Raw genomic sequence first — 22384 nt, 5'->3', positions numbered from 1 at the left:
ACTCAAGGCTGCAGCCTAGCCAGATTGGCACGGCCAGGAGCTGCCTCCATGGTTTACTGGGCAGGACCCAGTGTGGAAGGGCAGAGCGGGGTGGTGAGACTCATTGCTGTTGCTGCTGCCGCTGGGACCCCCACGCCACCAGCAGTGCAAGGAGTAATGAACTGAGGAAGTGCCATGATGCCTTCACTTCCTCCCGCTGCTGACTGCTCATGCACCAGGCTGCATCTCTACTCCACTGTTATAGCCCGGCTGGTGCTGCCGCCACTGCTTTCCTCGGATTGCAGCTCTGTCCCAGAAAGGAGGTTGAGTGGGAGGCAGTGAAAGCAGCCTGAGAGGAGTGGTGGCGGCAGCAATGACAGCAGCCAGCCCATGGTAGCAGAGTAGAGCCACAGCCTGGTGTGTGAGTGGTTGGTGGAGGGAGGAGGTGAGGGCAGTGCGTCCCTCAATCCATTATTCCTCATGCTGCTGGCAGTACAGCTGCTGCGGGGGTCCTGGCAGTGGTAGTGGCAGCAACAAGTCTCACCGCTCTGCTTCCCCCTCCAACGCCAGATCCCACCCACTGGGCCACAGAGGCAGCTCTTGCTCCCACCAGTCCAATCAGGCTGCAACTCTATGCCCACTGTGCACAGACAAATCTGGGTGGGCACACATCCCACCCCCAACACATTGGTATGGTTGGGCACCCCACCCCCCGCCCTGCCCCACACACCCTGCCTTGTCTCACATACTGGGGAGCTGGGGCCTGGGGGTGCATGCAGTGGGTTGAGAGTGAGGGGCACTTGTGGGTAGCGGGAACTACATGTCGGGAGTGAGGGGCATCAGTGGGGCTGGGGGTGGGGTGCTGTGGGTTGGGAGTGAGGGGCACTGGTAGGGGTAGGAGGCTGTGGTTCGGGAGTGAGGGGCACTGACGGGGATGGAGGACTGCAGATTGGAAGTCAGGGGCACCAGCAAGGCTGGAGGGAGCTGTGGGTTGGGAGTGAGGGGCACTGGCATATCAGGGCTGCTCAGCACCACAAAGCAGCAGGGGGACAGCCATAGCTGGACTTGCATCATGGTGAGTGAAGGGGGCAGGGGGAGCTCTGATTTTGTATGATAAAGAAACCAAAATCAAATGCCAAAGTATATAGGCACATAGAATTTATTTTATTATAATGACTGAAGCACTGGTAGGCTTCCAAATTACTTTAAATTTGTAAATATACCAATACAACTGTGTCCAACTGATACCTATATATATATTTATATATATATCACTGTTTCTTTTTAATCACAAAAACACGGGGAGGGGGAGGGGGGGGGGCTTTAATCAGAGATTTTTGGATTTTTAAACAGAGAAAACCAGGCTCCCTGGCTATCACGTAGTAGTGGTCCACAAAGGCCAAATCATGTAGTATCATGCAGTGCTCTGTGCTGTGTGCAGCTCACGGTGCTGTGTCCAGCCCACATGCTGTCTGTAGTGTGCGGGGTGGGGACTGGCACATGGGGGTGGTATAGCAACCTGTGGCCCAGATCATATGGCTCCACAGGTCAAATTATGGTCACCAGCTGTATGTTTGACATCTGTGCTCTAACAAGTGCTGGGTACATCTTGAAGACCTGAGCAGAAGTATGAAAAATTCCACTGATCTCTAGTTAGGGGGTAACCTAAGAAAGAATGCCTCCTGCAATCCCTGTGACAATTTCTTCCTTGGACAAGAAGAGGGGATAGTGAAGGTTGGAAGCAGGAGAGGCTGGGGTAGTCTGTAATGTGTATCAATCCCTCAGTACCACTCACCAGACCAGAATAGCTTTCTGTGCAAAAGTTCATGCTGACTGAATTCATGATTCCAAACTTCCCCTTCAAAGGGATGCTTTCCCAGGAGAAGTGGTAGGGAGGGATTGGATTGGTACTGTAGCCACAGGTCAAAGCTGATGCCTGGGAACAGAGCTGTTAAAGCATCTTGGTAGCTACTTTTGCAAAGCAGAAATCCCCACTGTCTTGATGAACCGATACAAAGGCTGAACTTAATGACCCACTGTGGATTTTCCCATCTTAAAAAACAAGGAAGTGTTGTCTCATGAACACAGTGGAAACTAGGACCTTAGGACTTCTATGTTTCATTGGTGACTCACTATGCAATAACCTTGGGTAAGTCACCTAACTCTATGTTCCTTAGTCTGAAAGTCTATTGAAGGGGCTTAATACCTACCTCACAAAAATAATGTGTGATTTATCTGTCTCTAGAGAACTTGCGAGCGTTGGATAAACTGCTGTCTCTAAGGCCCAAATGTCTTGGGAATCTTCACAGTATATTTTAAGTACTTAAAGTGCTATCCGGTTGTATATAGCTGCTTACGACAGGAAATAGGAACAAAACAATGGACATATTTGATCAGACCCATGACTCACCTAGTCCAGTATCCTATTTCCTTTGATGTTCAGAGGGGGCACATCTACACATGCCCGACTGCACATTTAGTACTGCACAGTACTGGCAGCACACGGTTATTTTTAGATGCTACATCACCCTAACTCATTGCTTATGTGCAGTAGCATCAGTGTCCCAGTTTGTTCCCACCAATGTTACGTCGCCATAGCAATGAGCTATATCACCGTAGTTCATTGCTGCTGTGACATAGCGTCTTGTGTAGACACACCGAGGAACATATAAGCCTGAAGAGCCCTGTAGGACAGGGCTTGGCAATCTACAGCCCATGGGCCAGGTTTGGCCCGCAGAGCCATTGGATCCAGCCTGTGGATGTGGGGCTTTGGCAGCGTTCAGTGGCATTCAGTGGTGGGGGACATCGGTTGCGGGCACTTCCGCCATGATATCAAGGGGACAAGTGCCAGCTGTGGGTGCTCTCTCTGTCTGTGGTTGATGCCTGTATCCTGCACCTGCCCACCGGCCTCTGACCCAGGGTGGGCCACAACTGGAAAAAGTGGCCTAGGGGAAGAGACAAAGTCTCCTCCCCTGCTACAGGAGACAGATGTGGGATTATTTGACCCTCAGGAAAGTCTTCTCCCAGCCCCTAATAGTTAGATAAACCTCTGAAACATAAAACCATTTTGGCATTCACTGTTATAACTGAATATTCTTGCTGCCTATTAAAACATCCATTCTTTGACTCTTACTAAGTGCTTGCTCCATATTAATAGAACAAAACTACTAACACTCTGACTACAATGATAAACCAATTAAATTTCTATATTCTTATCTTTGCAGCAATCTCGACACGGAAGAACTATGTGGTAAGTTCCCTTTCTGTAAAAGGTTCTTAATGCAAATGAATGTATCAAGTGACTAGAGCTGATTTTTCTCCTTGCTCACTGTGAGTATTTATAGGCACTACAGTGTCTGAACTCCCAGGAAAAAAGTGCAGACAGATCAATAAATCGTTAAGTCTAAATTGTAATCTACTAGAGAATTTTGTAAAACATACATTGCTAGAGAACATGCCAAAATACTTTATGAATCTGTTTTTCAAGCATTTCTGTCATTGCTGTGTTGAAAATCTAGACACTTCTTTGGTTTGCTTATTGTAGAACAACTTTTCCCCAATTATTCCATTACTTTTACAAGTATAAATGTTCAGGCTATTTGAAAAAGGCTGTGTAATCAGTATTTCATGTGACTTACTTACCTCCAACTTAGCTAATCAAGAAAAAAAAACAAATTTCACAAATTCTGACACAGATAAAGAACAGAACTCCCACTGGCTGCAGAATTTGGAACAACAACTTGTTTATTTATACCATCCTATGAGCTGTCAGTCATGGATGTGTTTCCTTGAAAGCCCGGTTTTTTATTGCTGTCTAGCTAGCTTAGAAGCATTTGAATTAGTAATGCTTCTTTCAGTGTAAAAAGTGCACAGGTAGAGAAGTTCTGCTAATCCAGACAGCAGAGTAAACCATCAGTTATTCTTGTAAAAAACCTGCCTGTTTCTGAGGGAACAGAAAGATGTCAGAGAATAATAAGGAAAAATCTTATATTTTCCCAGGGCCAACAGTATAGGAAACTTTTCAGGTCGCAGTGAAATACCATGGGCATTTGAACAGCACAATACATGAGTCTAATGCAACTTTGACTAAATATGAGAAGAATAAGCTATCCCTTAAGTGGTGAATTGCAATGAATTGCTAATAGGGCCTGATCCTCCTCTGTTGTCGATAGGGGTCTGTTGGTTTACACTAGTTGAGGATCTGATCAAAATGATGAAAAAATGGAAGAAAATGGGAATTTGCCATTTATTTAAAACTTTGATTTATATAGTTTAGTGGTAATGATCTACTTTTTACACTTACTCAGGCACTTATTTAGACCCCAGTTCTGTAATCACAGTCATGGAAGCAGATTCCTGTATAGCCCAACTGATCACAGGTGTTAAATGTGGATAGAGTTTGACCTTTAAGATTTGAAGGCATCTTGTCTTTCTTGTCAGCTGTGATTACATGCATCAATCAGCCACTTTTGTGACATCTGATATTTCCAACATTCTTATACATTTTTATAAATTCCCAACAGTGAGTTTCTTATCTTTTCTGTCTCAGTCTTTTGAATTCTGAAACGGAATTCTTTTGAGCCTACTGCACTGAAAAGCAGAAATAATAGCCATGTGTTTAAGCTAGCAATTAAGCAACTGTTCCATTATTTATTTTTCTGTTCCCATGAAAATGCATCTTTGTTTTCAGGGGCTAGGGAGAGAAGTTACACACGAGCCAGTTTAAGTGATCAGGAACTGGTTTAAACCTGTAATATAAGTTTAGTGCACATAAATTGCTTTCAAAATGATCAAAACTAGTTTAAGATAAACCTGGTTAGATGTAGTATCAGACTTAATTGATTTAAGTCAAACCGGTTTATGGAACTTCTGACCCAGTTCCCTTCCTGGTTCAAATTAACTCAGACCCCCAGCATCCCAGGATGCTTTGCAGCCCTGGGATATACTGCCTGCTCCAGTGGAGCAGGGACTGCCTCACTGCTCAGCTCCTTAGCCTGCTTCCTGCCTGTGTCCATCAGCCCATAGGGGTGGGGGGCAGGGGAACAGACCCCCAGACCTCCTAGTCATGGTCTACACAGCATGTGGGGGGAGGGAAAGCCCCTGTGGTGGAGGCTTTTCAGGCACTGGGAGCCCTCCCCCTTCCCAGCTGCTGATTGCTTCAGTGGCTGCCACAGGAGGGATGAAGAAGTCCACCAGGCTGAGTGCCTCCCCATGCAGCCTCACATGGGGGCACTGTGGAGCTCCTGCCTTGAGGAACAGAGGGAAATTCCTTTGCTCCCTTGTATTAGTTTTGCCTCAGACCCACAAAACCGGCTGGGGAGGAGCAGGAGAATATCCCTCCACTCCCTGGGTTAGTCCTGAAACTCACAGCAGCTAGGGCAAGGGGCTGGGGAGGGGAAGAATTCCCCTCAGCTCCCTGGAGCTGCCCAGGGCTGAGGGACCCTGGGCTGGGGTGGAGAGAAGCCCCCAAAGGCAGGGGCTCCAGTGCCCCCAAAGGCAAGGGCTGCATGGGTAGGCACAAGGCCACAGGACTCCTCTCTCCCTCCTGGGGCAGGGCTGAATGCCCCTCAGTTCCCAAGGGCTGCCTGGGTTGGGGAACCCAGGCAAGGGGAGGCTCCTCCATATGAGCCAGCACCAAACAAGGGGCTTCTTAACCTCCGGTGTGGGGACAGCAGGGGTTTGGGGACACTGGGCTGGGCTGGCAATGGCCAGGAGGCTGGGAGATGTGCTGTAGCACCCCCAACCTACTGACCTAGGTCAGTGCAGGCCTTCCCCTGCCTTTCCCGATTGAAAACTGAATGTCAGTTTAGTTGACTATTGGTTTAACCTACACAGGTTAGAGGAAGCTGCCTAGATTAAATTGATTCAGCCTCAGGCTTTTTGACTGCCTGTAGTTAACCAGGATGTTAACTCAGTATATTCCACTTATTTTTATGAAGAATAATTCAAATAATCTAATTCTAAGGAAAATTGCATTCAGTCACCAGCTTCACCCAGACCTTATGCTTCAGTGACTGTGATGATTCTTTGCTAAGCTATTCCTCCCCATGAAGAAAAATCTGTGTGGTGGTTCACTAGTTTTTATAATTCATGTGGCTCTTTTCTCATCCTGCTTCGGAATTTCTCACGGTCTCTTTCATCACTCTTCTTCTGATCAGCAAAGATGGCAAATATCTGCTTTTTCCTTTTATTTCATATTTAATGCATTCTGAATTCAGACATAATCTCAAAATGTGAAATATGTGCTAGTTCATAATCTATTTCTACTCTGCCTCACTCTCGTATTTTGCTCCATGTACTTCATGCTCTGTCACAGCTGGTCATTTCTCACTTCACCTGATTTAAGTTTACATTCACACCATGTGATTTTTTTTCTAAACTCAAACTTCATGAAGGCAAAATTACTGCTTTTCTGTATCCTTCTCTCACTTATATTAGATCTAGGACAGCATAACTGGGTGCATCTACACGAGACGCTTACTGCACATTAACCTAATAACACCATGGAGTAGCATGGCAGTTAAAACCCAGGCTAATAGCCTACTGCACAGTGTTATTAGGCTGATGTGCAGTAAGCATCATAAAATAACCATGCACTGGCGCTACTGTGCAGTAACCGTAGTTACTGCGCATTTAGTTAGTACTTTATTAAGCAAGTACTAAACCAAATGTGCAGTATCTAAGGTGCATTAATGAATGTGTAGACGCACCCACTGACCTCAGTGGAATTACTCTCAAGTTGCACTAGTGTGAGCAGGATCAGAACTGAGCCAGTCGTTACTAAGCTTTATAATTACACTACTCTCTTCTTATGATGGGAATCTCCAGAGCAAAGAACTCTGAAATACAGAGATCTTGTTATAAAGTGGATAGTTATAAGGGGATGTCATGAAACAGAGTATCATTTCAGAAAGTTGTAAAAGAAACCCTTGTGAACAGGGGCTGAATAATCTTAATACCACTGTCAATTAGGGCATATATACACATACTTTTCTGTCCCACAGTGCACTGGAGATCCACTGCTTAGATCCATACACAAGCTGAAGCGAACTGTGCCTCACTGCGTGCAGTTGTATAAGCAGCAAAATGGGTGTCAGTGGACAGAAAATGGTAGTGGTGCGCTTTTGAACGAAAGCACCTCTGATGTGTTTTAGTTCAAAAGCACACTGCTGCTATTTTCTCAGTGCTGACGTGCATTTTTACAGTTATACAACTTCAAGCATCACAGTGCCAGGCACTTTTCAAAGCACCTGGCACTGCGGCACTGACGTATAAAAACGTCCTCTAGGTCTGCTGTATATTTTAGGATTTAGAAATAGATCTTTGTGGGCATGTCTAAATGTTCATTAATTTGCTTTTCCTAATGTGCATTAAATTTGATACCTGCAATGTGAGGCTGCCCTACTGAGCCTTTTTGGTGAGCATTCAAGTGTACATGTAGATATGCCCTGTGTTTAACAACATTAGCAGTATGCAATCTACACAGTCTCTGAATCCTTTTTCCAACTCAGATTCTTGTTGACCAATTACCATTCTTTTTTCTCCTCCTAGAGCTTTGTATATACTATGTAGTGACCACTGTATCTTTGTTTACAAGTATTATGTCTCTTCCTTTATCTGTCTCATAGAGTCTCTATATTAATTTAAATCTTGAAGCATTATATCATCCTGTTGCTGGTTCCAGCTACATTATATTTTCCCTAAGCACTTACCTTCGTATTCTCTATTTATTTTCTGGTTTTTGAAGTTTTTTGTGTTTATATATAAGCAGCACTAAAAATCTGTTGATACTATGGTAACTGTATTTTCTTTCATGACAGGTCCAACAAGCGCCAATATAAATCAGATCCGAATAAACAGGATTTCTATTACAAGTGCATATTTCCCTTTTATGCTGCAGTAGTCCAGTTGCTTTCCTTTTTGTCCTTTCTGCTAAGTTTCCCTATTAAACAGAATCTGACAAATATGGGTACTTCACATTATTTCTTTATCCACAGTCTTTTCCATAAAGGTCAGAGTTACCTAAAAATAATAACAGTGCCCAAAAGTGATGGCTTAACTGAGAACTCATTAAAAAAAAAATCTCTCAACTCAAAAGACAGGAATCAATGAATCTATGAATGAATCTATGAAATCTGGTTAATCTGCAGATGTGGGTGTCCTCATTTAATCCAGTGCTGTTGTCACTTGGTGACTTGAGTGAAATTACTTCTGATTTATAACAGCATAAATAATATCAGAATCAGGACTAATATGTAAGGTGACCATAGTTCCCTAATTTCACATTAGAATGCCTCACTCTGGTGTACACAGCTGTCTCTGAGCTCCAGTCTCAGCCATATGTTATATAAAGTATGTTAATAATAATTGCTCTAGAATTCAGAAAACTCAATACATGTATCTCACAATTTTCTTGATAATTTTTTATAACTTTAGAGATTAGTTTTGCAGTAGCAATGAACGTCAACTTAAAAAGAATAATAAACATTATATAGGAAAATCCGGTATCTTTTATTAGACAAACTCAGATAGTTGGAAGAATTCTTCTTAGGAAGCTCGCAGGCACAAATGCCCTTTGTTAGGCTGAGGAAGCATCTGCAGATGATCTGTGCTCTTCATGAACCATCTGCAGATGCTTCCTCAGCCTGACGAAGGGCATTTGTGCCCAAAAGCTTGCTAAGAAGAATTTTTCCAACTATTTGAGTCAGTCTAATAAAAGATATCAGATTTACACAAAGAACCTTCTCTGCCTATGTCCTTAGACCAACACGGCTACAACCTACACCCCTAAAACATTATATAGAGCACTTTTCATCCATAGATCTCAAAGCACTTTTAAAAGGCACATACATAAAAAAAAATTCAAACTAAAAATCGAAGATAAGTATATAAAGATACTATGTGAGCTGTAAAGCACACACTGAGTATGAGCAAAAATGTCAGTACATACTGTATCTCTAGATCGGGGTGGGCAATTATTTCAGGTGGAGGGCCACTTACTGAGTTTCAGCAAGCCATCAAGGGCTGCATGACAGGCAGTCAGGGGCAGATATATATTAATTTTCTAAATCTTTTATGGGCCCTGTGGGCCAGATGAAATGGCCTGGTGGGCTGCATTTGGCCCACGCCTGCTCTAGATTTACAGTCTCTGCTGTATCCACTTCATTTTGCCAGCTACCTCCACTGAGCACACAGTGCTGCTAAAAACAATTTCATAAGTTTCTTTCCTTAATAAAATGGAACTTCATGGAAAAGTTCAGTCATTTCTTTCCATTCTGAAAGGGAGTCTTTCAGAAGAATTTATTTTCTCATTATACTCAGAACAAGGACAGGTATTTGCTTCATATATTTTGCTAGATGGGTCTAAACTAAAATCTTACATGAAAGGTCATTTGAGTCATGTTTTCTTCTTCTTTCAGAATATTTTTCTCAGCACTTAGGAGAGTATGAAAATGTGCTCTCTGCTTTAGAAGACCTTAATGTTTCCATACTGAAAGCGATGGACAAAACAAAAAAAGTAGGCAGAATTTATATTTTCTATACAATATTTTGCTTGAGTCTCTACTGTGTTTGTGTTGCACTAGATATTTGATTATTCTGGTATAATTATTTATAAATTTTTATTGTTTTATTACTAAACTATATGAGGAACAGGCTTGCCAAAATCAAAGCATTAAAGTCATGGGTGCAGAGATTTTAAAGTTTCAATATATACCAAATTACATTTGTGAATAAACCAATATTATAGCCTTCCACTCCTAGTAGTGTTAGTTTATAAGATGGGCTGAAAACCACCATTTACATTATATGTTCATAGATGGACAGTAAGAACTGCTATGATCAAGTCTGGCCTCTTAGAATTTTACCCAATAATCTCTCCATCCCATCTATGGCAGTATTACATAGAAAAGAGAACTGCGAGACTTCTCATCACATGCATAATTACAGAATGTTGTTTCCACTTTTAGGGTTGTACAAATAATTGATTTTTTTCCCCATTTGCACCTCAAACCAAATGAATTTTAAAAAATCAGTTTGGACAGAATTAAAACTTTTTTTTTTTGCTTTTGTTTTTCTCAGTGAAATGAAAAACCCAAAAGTTTCATTTTGGGTTGAGTGAAACATTTTGTTTGACCCATACTAAAGAGTTTAATTGTCATTTGAGGCATTTTTAACAATGAAATGACGGTGCTAATGGGTATTCCAGTATTGGCTTGTCTCAGTCTCTTCCGTTTACACAGGAACAAGTAATTATTCAATGGATGGGAACCCACATATGCACTTCCCAGATGAGTGCATTAACCACTGGAGTGCAGAGTCACTCTCACTTTCTGTCTGGCCAGAAGTATACCCTAAAGCATGAAGTATACCCTGCAAAATGGAACACTTTTCAGCAAAAGTAATTGAGAGCAACTCAAGCAGAAAAGGAAACTGAACCTGGGTCTCCCAAATCCTGACCCTGGTCCCTGGGCTTTTGGGAAAGGGTCATTACCAACAGTATAATTTTGTGAATCTAGCCCTGAAAACAAAATTCAGCCAGTACTCTGAGGACAATCAAAGTAACCTTTTTAAATTCATAAGATATTTGTTGAAAAAAACAACTCATCCAGTCCTAGTCAAGATGTCATCTTTTGCATCAAGGCTTCTATAGGATTACATTATGTATATATATAGATATATATTTAAATGAACTATGAAACAAAAATACCCTGGCAAGCTTTTATATATTTAGAGCTTGATCCAGTGGGGTGCTGACCATCTTGTGGTTGCTTTTTATTTCACAATGAAATCAACATGAGTTATGGACACTTAACACCCTCACAGATTGAGCCATTAATAAGGAATAACTGAATTTAGTCTTGCTATCAATACACCTAAAATAAACTAGTAATTAGCCACATACAGAACAGTGCTAAAAGGAAGAATATCTCATTTGATAATTATGGACATAGGAAGAATGTTGAATTTAAGAATTGCATTGAGAATTAGCTACATAGGAGGAGTCTCAATAGAGTAGTACAGCGGTTGTGAAGCCAGCATTGCATTTACTTAAAACAAACAGGAATATTTGGTTTACTAATAAATGTTATGTTTGGCTTCCTAGGCAATCCAATTAGAAACACTACTGCACTTGTCTAGAACATTATCTTGCTGACTTCAGAGTCATGGTTGGTGCTTTATCCTTTCTGTGGGGATATAAAGATTGACAGTCCTCTTAAAAGTTGAAAAGACAAGAGCCTAGAAATGCTGCAAAAATGGTTTAAAAGATTAACTCCAATTTGTAGGTGGAGGATCTGAACATAGTCAAACAAACGTTATGCTCACTATTCACAGAGATTTTAAAGGAGTGCCTGCTAGCAAGAATTCATCACACACTGGCAACTTTGACACTAATTTTAGAAGAATGCAAATTCTGAATTCACACTTACTGGTATTTACATCAGAAATACAGTTCTGCAAGCTATACTCATCCAGGTCAGGAAGCAGAGGCATATTGTGTGACCTGCCTACACAACCAAAGCACTCAATTCCAAATTTTAAACTTTTCAAGTATCACTACCTACAAACGGTTTGGGAAGAAGCCAAAGCCTGGGATACATTCCACCTCTAATACTCAAATAATTTGAGCATTATTAAAATCATAGTAAACCATGATTTCATAAAAAGAGTTTAGAAAGAAAGCAAGCTAAATCTGAGGAGACTTTCAAAGGCATGAACGGCATGTAGGTCCTTTCCTGCTAATCTGGTTCTAACTTCTCTATAAAGAAAACAAATAGGAATGAACCCGTTTTTAATACAAACCTCTTCCTCCCCCAAACTCAGTGAGGGGGTACACACATTTTTAACCGGTCATTGTATTATCAGTGAAGGTAAAAACATAATAAGTGTCTTCATGCTTTCACACACAATAAAAGTTGAGGAGCAATGGGAACAGAGAGCTCTGTAGTGCATTCTTTGGGGTTTCTATATATTATATGGTATCAAACTCTTTTCAGACTGCTCTACTTGGGCAGGATGGGAGATGAAGGGTCCATTCCTAAGAGGTGCCAAGAGCCTTCAACTCCTCCAAACATTGTGGAGACTTAAAGAACCTCAGCAGTTCAGAGTCAGTCCCTAAAACAGCTTCCCATTTTCTAGGATGGCAGGCATCCTTTCCAACTGGAAACTCATTCAGTTATAACTTCAGCTATTTATTTCAAGCAATAAGCAATTTGTTATATCATGCACTCAATCCACAGGATTTAACGCCAGATAAACAGTTTCAGACAACCCCCCATGACCTCCCCAAAATTGAAGGGTCTTTACTTGATGGGTGTTTTACATGACAGACTACAGGATCAGGCCACTAGAAGAACTGTTCAACCTCAGTTGTCAAGGTAACCAAGTAGAGGGATAAAAATGTCAGTTTTCAATGGGAAAGTAACACTAGATCAGCATATCAGAAATTCTAAAATCCTAACTGGTGAATAAGTTTTTCATTCCCTTCCTTATTCAGAATGTCAGCTAACTGAAGTGAGTTTGAATGAGTCCAAATATCTGGATTTCCCATATAATTCCTTGTTTAGTTTTCCTGCACATTTTAAAGCTTAATTTGACAACACCAGAATGAGTGAAAATTATTCATATGCATAAATATAAATATGTATTACTTTGACATGCCTCAAAGAATCACAGTGAAAGTGTTTTGACTGTATATTTTGCCTTGTTTCCTGAACTTCATCATCAGTGGGTACATCTACATGTGTGCATTTACTGCACAGTAACCGAAATTACTGTGCAGCATGGGTGTGCATCTACATGTGCATGCCCATACTGCACAGGAAATGTGGTGACGTATGCTGACTTGAGAGTAAATTTAATAACTGAATCATGCAAGTATCAAATTTATGTCCAAATACCTACTGCGCAGTAACGCATATGTAGATACCTTACTGCGCAGTAACACTGTGTGCGTAGACTGACTTGGAACTAACTTTAGTCCCAAGTCAGTCCGCACACAGCGTTAATGCACTTTAACTCCTGCACGTGTAGATGCTGGCCTGTTCCCACTTACTGTTCAGTAACTTACTGCACAGTAAATTTAAGCCAGCATAAATGCACTTGTAGACATGCCCACTTTCACTTCTGTGAACAGATGCCTGGTTTAAGTTTGCAAATATTCTCTGCCTGTAGAATTCTGCCACCTTTAGTCAGGCAGGACTCCAAATGAGGTTGATGTGAAATTTGCTTGACTAAAGACTGCAGGAGTTGAGCCAAAATTAAAAAGCTGTGTGCATCAACCAAGCATATTTCCAATTATACATATTTTTCTTGTGGTGGTAGACACCAAAGGGGTAAAGGGTGGGGTCAGGATCAGACTCCTACCATGTAATTTCTGTATAATTTCAGTGCAGTAATGGAGCTATACAACGTTTACGTATAAACTTTTTTTATTCAAATATAGTTTGAGTGTTTCACAGAACATGGCCCACTCTGAAGAGAGAGAAATCAGATAAGAAAAATGTATAAATCATAAAGGACAACGTAGTAGTCAAGTATGACAAAAAAGGCATAAGAGATTATCAGTAAAAATGTAGAATGATCAAGAAGTCAATAGAGGACAGAAAAAGTCTTAAGAGAAATGGTGTCACATTTACATATGGGGTACTGCTAAACAATTTTGATACCTTTGAGCTGAGAAAGGAGTGAGATGGTCAAAAAGAGTATGATACTGATGCAGAATGCAGAAATATCAAAAGACAGATCAAAGAGCTAAAGTAATTCTACTAGCTAAAGATGAATGAAGGAATAGAACTAGATAGTGTCTGTCCAATAATATTAGAGAGAATGACAAGGGGGAATTTTGAATGCAATTACGTTAAAATGTTTACAGAAGCAGGCGAGTTAGCACTGGGCTAGGGAATGTGAGTATTCCTCCAAGGTTTTAGGTTTGTTTTGCTTGCTTGTTTGCTTCAATTTATTAAGATATGCAAGCTTCTTAATACGCATGGGTGCAGAAACCCTTGCCCACAAGGTACTATTTGAATGAAGAAAATCCAAGGTAGGAAAAGCCTTCATTTTGTATTAGACAGATTGAAAGAGTCATAACCATCATCATGAACACAGTTTTTACCTATTCTATCAACCTCACATTTTTTTAAACAAAAATGCTCAGCCATTTAAAAGAGATACCGCTCTATTTTTCTATATTCCAAATGACTCGTCTGATTCTAGCATGAATCTTAATAAATATCAGTAGACTTGTAGCACTGCCATCATGAGCAATATATCAAAGGCAAGTAGAGAAGTGCATCACATACACTTCCAGCAGAAAGGGTATGTCTATCATGTTGGTCTGTTCTAGGGACCAGAAAACGCATCCTATGCACTCACTCCCAAATCAGCTTTCGCTGAAAAAGTGTCACATAGCTGTTTTGTGGTGTGCCTTTAGAGCAAGTCCACCATCTCTGTCAAGCTGTCAGTACTGACTACTTCTTAGAGCAGCACTGGGCACACATAGTGCCACTCACAGAGCCACCATGGTTGCATGAAATTTTTCAGCATCTGGGCTAGGGACAGACATTCAAAAAGCCTGTGCCTGTATTGATTCAATCTTTGCAGGTTAGTTTAACCAGCCTAGATTGAATCAGCTTGCAACTGCAGAGACATACTCTCTGGACTGAAGAAATGCAGGCACATGCCTGCAGTGACTCAGGCTAGAAGATGGGGGCCTCTAGAACAGCCCTCCCTTCCCTTTTACAATGTTGACCTGGGGAGGGGGGGAGGGGGTGTGGCCAGGCCTGATGGGATGTTCTGATTAGGGAGGGGTGTAAGCCCCCACCCTGCCTGCACTGTCTCAGGGGTTTCCCTGCTCGCTGCTGAAGGGGCAGGAGTCTTGCCAGACCCCAGCCCCAAGCTAGCACTCTGAGGACAAAGGGGAGTATGCAGTGCATGTATCTGTTGATGATACTGAGCTTTTGAATCTCTCTCTCCCTGCTTCTTCATACTGTCTGCAAACCTAACAGGCAAGGGGGCCAGCAGGGAGCTGATAATACAGTATTTATCAGCCCATCAGCAAAACAAAAGCCTCTCTCATTAGTTCAAGCTCTTCTTAAACAACTTTTTTCCAAGGAAGGAACAGAGGGACATTACCAGCTGACCTGTTGATTAGCTCCAAAAAGCCCTAAGCGGGCAGTGTTCTGTCTGCCTATCCCAGTGAAACTGAAGATACACACACCTCTAAGTATTAGTTAGCATACCACATGCCTAGGGTTTGTGGGGCTGGGGTCTGTGCTGTTGGAGATGGAAGGGGCAGAGCGGATCTCTGCTTGAGCAGTGGGGAGGGGAGGCGGGGGAAGCCAGGCAGACACTGCTGTGCCTGCAGTCTCCGCTGGAGCTCCAGTTATGGATCAGAGGGGCGTGACCAGCTCTGTTCTTTGGAGCAGACAGAACATCCCAGTCCAGGGTTGCAAAGCATCTGGGATGCTGGGGGACTCTGGTTTAATTTAAACCAAGAAGGCATCTGGGACAGACATTGCATAAACCAGTTTGACTCAAATCAGTTACGTCTGATACAGGCTTTCCTTGATTTATGTGGTACATGCATTCCCAGAGAATGGTGCATAAATCAAATTTGCATAAAGCAAACCCATTTAACAATGTAACAAATAGGGATAGGTTCCCATGGTGGTGAGGGAGGGAGAGAGGGAGGGAGTGAGGCTGGGGCTAGGGCAGGGGTAGGGGAGGGATGCCGCTTCTGGGGCTGCATGAGGGAGCAAAGCAGAGGGAACAGAGCGGCACTCACACCAACCCTGGCTGCAGCGGCCCCGGGAGTAGCTGGAGCTAGCTGCCTGCAGCCTCTGGGCTGCACTGTGCTCCGCCTGTGCCCCTGCGCCTGGGCTCCGTCTGTCCCCACTCACCTCAGCTCCTGGGCTGCGCCATACCCTGGTGCAGGCAGCTGGTATTGGCTGCTCCCTGGGCCACTCCAGCATGAGCTGGGGTGAGTGCAGACAAGTGGAGCCCCAAGTGGCATGGGGCACGGCACTCACTCCAGCCCTGGCTGCAGCGGCCATGGGAATTGCCCACACCGGCTGTGAAAAGAACTGTCAGTGGGTGTGGGGGGTGTCTCTTGCTGCTCTGCACCCCCCGGGAGGTCTGCAGGCTGGGGGGCTCTGCCAGGCTCTTCCCCAGGGGCACGTGCCCCCAGATCTACGTGTGGGATGACAGCAGGCTGCTGCTGCAGTCTGGGGCTGGTGGCAGCACCAGGCTGTTACTGGTGCTTGGTGTGGCCTGCCCTGAGCGCCGGAAAGAACCTGGTGCCACTGCTGGCCCCAGCCTGCAGCAGCAGCAGCCTGCTATCATCCTGAGCACAGATCTGGGGACATGTGCCCCCTGGGAAGAGCTTGGCTTATCCCCCTAGCCTGCAGCCCTTCCAGGAGTCATGAAGCAGGAAGAGGCATGCCCCCCCGCCCCCCCAGCAGTTCTCTCTGTGCCACCTGGGGCTCCGCTTTCCTGCACTCACCTCAGCCCATGCTGTGGAGGGAGGGGAAAGGGCCATGGCCCCACTCACCCCAGCCCCGGCTGCAGTGGCCCTGGGAGCAGCCGACACCAGCTGCCTGCACCAGGGCATGGCGCAGCCCAAGAGCTGAAGTGAGTGGGGACAGGCAGAGCCCAGGCACGGGGGGACAGGTGGAGCACGGTGCAGCCCAGTGGCTGCAGGCAGCTGGTGCCGGCCACTCCCAGGGCCACTGCAGCCAAGGCTGGGGTGAGTGGGGCCATGGACCTTTCCCCTCCCCCCACAGACTTACCTGCTTGGGGTGGGGGCATCTATGCTGATCACATAAGAGCAAATTTACCTCATATATAACAAATTATGGGTCTAAATATGTTCATTGTGTAAGAACGAATTTGCAGATAAAGAACCTGCATAAATCAAGGGAAACCTGTACTACATTCAACTAGGTTTATCTTAAACGAATTTCAGCCATTTTGAAACCGCTTTATGTGCACTGATTTTATGTTCTCTTACAGGTTTAAACCAGTTTCTGATCACTTAAACCAGTTTATAACGTCTGTCCCTAGGCCTAGAGAACATGGAGCAGGGATGGGTGTACGTGCATTTGCCTGACTGAGCTCCCTAGCACAGTATAGCACAGTTTAGACCCGCCAGGAGATATAAAACCAACCCAGGAAAATATTTCTAGCTCTGAAGAAGCTAAACAAACAACAAAGCATGGCAGGGAGAGTGGGGGAGGAAAATGCCAAAACTAAAGTGCAGTTAGGATTAGGATTAGGATTGGGATGCTTTTTTTTTCCAGATTGGGCCAGATGCTACTCTCTTACTGACCCCAGCAGTAGCATATTTGCCAAAGGGTTCCATTCGTGTAAATAAAACAATTCAGCTGACAAAATGAGTAAGAGTAGCAAAGCCTTGTTCTCAGCATTCTTTAATGCAGAGGTTTTCAACCTTTTTGGGTCAGTGTACCCCCGGCAGCCGGTTAAGAAGGCAGGAGTCCCCCGGCAGCCAGATGAGCGGGAGGGAGGGGGAGGGTCCCCTGCAAAAGTGCTGGCGGCACCTGCTGCCGAGTACCCCCTGAGGCCATCCCAAGTACCCCCATGGGTACACGTACTGCTGTGGAAAAACCCTGCTTTAGAGAAATAACCAGCTTCAGTACTGTTCACTGGGGTGGAACATGGTGCTCATTAAGTGGCTTATGTCTGAAAGAGAGGTGCTAAGATAAAGGAACATAAAGCAACAAGTAGACGCAAGAATGCATGTGCATTCAGTTAAAAAAGGGTACCTGTGTTCTCAGTGAGTCTTTTGCATTTAAAATGCAAATCTTATTTAAGCATGCTGTGTTACAGCCCCAGTGTTGTGGCGCTGATCCATGACAAGGAAGAGAATGAAGGCTTTGGGTATTTTTAGGGGGAAATGCGACATTTGATCATTTCTCTCCCAGGAATAAGTAACTGTATGAGTCACTTTTGTTGCTAGGGATGGCAGTGGGGAAGGACAGATTAACTATTGGTTTGGGTTACTCTTCCTGTCGTTGGCAGGTTACAATTTTCCTGATCAAAGTGGAAGCTGACATAACTGTGTTTCTCTCTCATTCTCCAACTTACAAGAAGGAAGCATTAAAATTAACGACTCAATGTTGCTTTATAAAGGAATTGGAAAGCTTTTTTTCCTACAAATACTTTCTCAACTGCTGTTATAACAAATACAGATAATTAATTGGGTTATTTTATTTACTTTTTTCAATCCCCAACAAACTATATTTAAGAAATTGGGGTTTCCTCATTCTCTAGACTACCTATAGATTCCCTAGATTCCCTGTAAAAATGTAGCTCTGGCAAACTGTTCAAACCAAAGTGCCTAAAAGCAGAGTTTCTAATTCAAGATTTGGACACAAAAATAAAAGTGGCTTAGCACCTGAGTAGCACTGAATTTATTGTAGGGTATGTGAATATTCACCCATTCTGAAAATCAGGATAGTGATAGGCAAAGGAAATAGACTTCAGGTTACCAAATTTGATTTTTTTTCTCAATTCAGTTATTATTTAAGAACACATTTTCTGGCCAGATATATTGCAAATACAACCTGAATTTTCAGTACTGCTAACGGAAACAAGTACAAAAAAATTTGGATGCAATTCATAAGACACATGCATTGTCAGAGTCTTAGATTATGTTCCCCTTGCAAATGCTCACCAGACAATTATGTTAGACTCCACACGCTGCACTGTGCATCTGAGCTGAGCTGCAAACTTTATTTGTTATTCAGCAAATCATTTATTTTTCAAAAAAGGCAGTTTGTAGGGCAGCTGTAGTGAAAATGGCAGATACGACATTTCCAAATCAAGCTAGTTTGACATTTATAGAAATATTTAATCTTCAGGCATTTGCAATAAAAGACAAGGAAATGAAGGGCTACAGTCACAGAAGAGAAGGTCTTCCTTTTATCCAGTAGCTTATATAGCACGTGGAAAGCCCTAGGTCCATTCTGACCTTTGCCTGAGGGGAGATGAACCCACATATCCAACCACTGAAGCAAGTACTGTTGATGCTAATTTAATTGTGTTTTTCCGCATGGGTGTTTCTTGGTCTCATATTTCAGATGTTCAATGAATATTTAAGTAGCCCAAACAAATGGAAGAAGAGTAGAAAGGACTTTGAATCCTGGCATTCAGGGTCCATTACAGACAGGAGAGAAAGGCTGGTTTAATCAATGCTGTATCTGATTAAGACCAACGATTTGAACCAGACTGTCTGACTTCTCTGGGGCATGCCATAATAAGGAGGTCAAGGAATTATTTGTGTCTCTGGTTTAAGGGCTTCTTTAATAAATGCTACACAGAAGATCAACTATATCATGAAAGATGGAGAACACCCCCTGAATCGTATAGCCTGGTAACTGTGGCATTTCTCTAGAAGGCAGAAGTTGTGGGTTTAAATCCCATTAAGCAGAGCAGAGCACTGAACCTGGATCTCCCATCAGCTAAGTGAGCACAGTACCTGCTAGGACAGAGGTGTCCAATTGGTACCCCAGAGGCCGTATGTGGACTTAATTTGCAGCCCTTGAGCTCCTGCCCAGCTGCTGCCTCTCTCACTGTTCCTGCTGTGCCAGAGTCTGCAGGCTCCCTCTCTCACCTCTAGCTTTCACTACTTGTCTCTCGCCCCTGGGAGGGGAACCTGTGCTGCCCATGTGGGGTGGGGGGGATGAAACATTCATAAGTTAGCTCCATGAGCAGAACCAGGAGTTTGAAAAGAGAAATGTGGGAGCGCTGCAGAGGTGGCTATAAGCTCCCCATGCTGGCTTCCAGCAGCTCTACAGGCAGACCTTGTCATGGCATCAACAGCCAGAGACTTTAAGTCCCTGAAGCAGGTAAGACTTCTCCCTCACTCCCGACGACTCAGCCCCTTCTCCTTTCTAGCTAGCACACAGTGGCACCTCCACTCCCCACCATTTCCTCTCCCCCCTCCTACAGGGTTAGCCCAGGGTGCAAACTGTGCTAATTACACTTCTGGCTACAGGAAAGGAGGAACAAGCACAACCGGAGGTAAGTGGGGCCCGTGGTGGGAGGGGTTAACCCTTAGAGAGCGGGAGGAGGTGGCTGAGTGGAGCCAGGCTGGGTCTCACCCCGCCCAGGCCCCTACTTGGCCCAGCCCCCCAGGGAACCATGCGACCGGAGCCGCGTGAACAGGCTGCACAAACAGGCGCCCTTGTCTGCGGCACGTGAGTTAGCGCGGAGTTTGCACAGGAGGGCCCGAGGCCCTGCCTGCGAGCCCCCTAGGGTAGACAGACTCAGGCCCAGCCCGCCTACCAGCGACATGCCGCAGATGGGCACTCGCCGCACTCCGAGGGTCCCCTCGGGGTCTGCGGGCCCCCCACACGCCACCTCAGAGACGGCCACCCAGATGGAGCCCATGGTTCCGGGCTCCACACAGACAGAGCCCCTCTTTCGGCTGCGGGCTGCCTGTCTCTTTTTCAGGCTCTGGAGCCCAGGAGCATGGCTACCTCCCCTTGTGGGGTCTGCTCCCTTTTGGGGTCTCTGGCGCGCCAGCTGGAGGAGCTTCAGGCCACAGTCCAGAGACTGCGTGCCATCAGGGACTGCGAGCAGGAGATAGACTCCTACTGCCAGGCCCTTCTCCCCCAGGAGCCTGAGGGGAGACCACGGTCTCCCTCTAGGACAAGGGAAGACTCGGGGACCTCCCATTCTGCCCAGCCAGGGGGATGGACCAAGGTGGTCAAGGGCCCCAAGGCCCGCCGCACCAAGGCCCCTGCCCCACCGGAGCTTAGCAACATGTATGAACCTCTTGCAGCCCCAGCAGAGCCTGCTGAGTTGCCAGCTCCCGCAGGCAACACAGGCTCAACTGCAGCTACCTCCCCCCCTCTCCCCAAGACAAAACATAAAGTGTTTGTTGTGGGAGACTCCATCCTGAGGGGGACTGAGGGGGTAATCTGCCACCCCAATCCCTTAGCCTAGGAAGTCTGTTGCTTCCTGGGGCTCCGCATCCGAGACATTGCGGAGAAGATCCCTAAGCTCCTCCAGCCCACTGACCACTATCCCATGCTCCTTATTCATGTGGGCACCAATGACATGGCTCGGAGTGCCCCCAGCTGGGTCATGAGGTGCTACAGGGATTTGGGAGCGGGGCTAAAGTGGTGGTGTTCTTTTCAATCCTCCCAGTCTCGGGGTATAGGCTGAGGAGGGAGAGGAGGATCCAGGTAGTTAACAAAAGACTGTGGTGCTGGTGTCATCGGGAAGGCTTTGGCTTCCATGACCACAGCCTGCTCTTTGGCGAGAGAGGCAGCGAGCTGCTGGGAAGAGATGGCCTCCACCTCTCTCCCCTGGGGAGGAGGCTGTTCTGAGCCACACTGGCTGACCTGCTCCACCGGGTTTTAAACTAAGCCCGCTGGGGGCGGGGGGGGGGGGTACTACTGTCACTGCTGGCCCGCTGAGCAAACCTTGCAAAGCCAGCAGGCCAAGGCACTTAAGGGAGCCCACCCCTGCCTCAGCCCTGGTACAATCTGTGGGCAAGGCAAGAGCCCCCAAGGGGACACTTGCCTGCCTGTACACAAATGCCAGGAGCTTGGGGAATAAGCAGGAGGAACTCCTCCTCCTGCTTAACGCAAATAATTATGACATCATAGGAATGACGGAGACCTGGTGGGACTCCACCCATGACTGGACCGTGGGTATAAATGGCCATACCCTGTACAGGAAGGATCGAGTAGATAAAAGGGGCGGGGGTGTAGCTCTCTTTGTTAAGGAAAGCTACACGTCCCTGCAAGCTGATGTTGGTGACCAGGGTGGACGACTGGAGACCCTCTGGGTTAAAATCAGTGGGGAACACGGCACAGGGGACACAATGGTGGGAATCTACTACAAACCTCCCACTCAAAGTCAAGAGCTTGACCAGGATTTTGCCCTGGAATGGCTGAGGCCGCATGCTCCAGGACCATGGTTGTCATAGGTGACTTCAATTGCCCAGACATCTCGTGGGAAGATCACTCAGCAAAATCCGAGCAGTTGCAAAACTTCCTATCGTGCGTGGATGATCTCTACCTGACTCAAGAAGTCCACGGGCCAACAAGAAATAAAGCGCTGCTCGACCTGGTACTGGCTACTGGGGATGACCTAATTGGTGACCTAGTGATGGATGGGAAGCTGGGTGACAGCGACCACAAGCTGATCACTTTCACCATCCACCGTAACGCTGGCAAGTCAGTCAGCAACACTGAAATCCTTGATTTCAGGAAAGCTGACTTTGACAAGATCAGGAGGCTCGTCAGTGAGGTCCTAAGGGACCATGACCCCAGGGGGAGAGGAGTCCAGGAAGAGTGGTTGCTCCTCAAAGGAGCGATCCTCAGTGCTCAAGCTAATTCTATTCCATCTTGGAGGAAAGGCAGCAAGAGGGCAC

The 22384-nt window shown here is 45.1% G+C and overlaps 2 protein-coding genes across 6 annotated transcripts in view; one reads left to right on the top strand and one right to left on the bottom strand.

Annotated features, from left to right (window-relative positions):
* The window catches only part of C3H8orf88 (chromosome 3 C8orf88 homolog), a 242820-nt gene that overhangs the window by 132159 nt on the left and 88277 nt on the right, over positions 1–22384 (bottom strand). The gene's annotated exons all lie outside the window — the stretch shown is intronic.
* NECAB1 (N-terminal EF-hand calcium binding protein 1) overlaps positions 1–22384 on the top strand; it is a 135935-nt gene that overhangs the window by 64397 nt on the left and 49154 nt on the right. Inside the window, exons 4-5 of the mRNA XM_006266692.4 lie at positions 3204–3229; positions 9399–9496. Of these exons, the coding sequence (XP_006266754.2) occupies positions 3204–3229; positions 9399–9496 (124 nt within the window). The remainder of the gene's footprint in view (positions 1–3203; positions 3230–9398; positions 9497–22384) is intronic.

This window comes from Alligator mississippiensis, chromosome 3, assembly GCF_030867095.1.
Source record: "Alligator mississippiensis isolate rAllMis1 chromosome 3, rAllMis1, whole genome shotgun sequence".
Lineage (NCBI taxonomy): Eukaryota > Metazoa > Chordata > Crocodylia > Alligatoridae > Alligator > Alligator mississippiensis.
The sequence above is the reverse complement of the archived record's forward strand: the minus strand, read 5'-3'. Positions and strand labels throughout refer to the sequence as shown.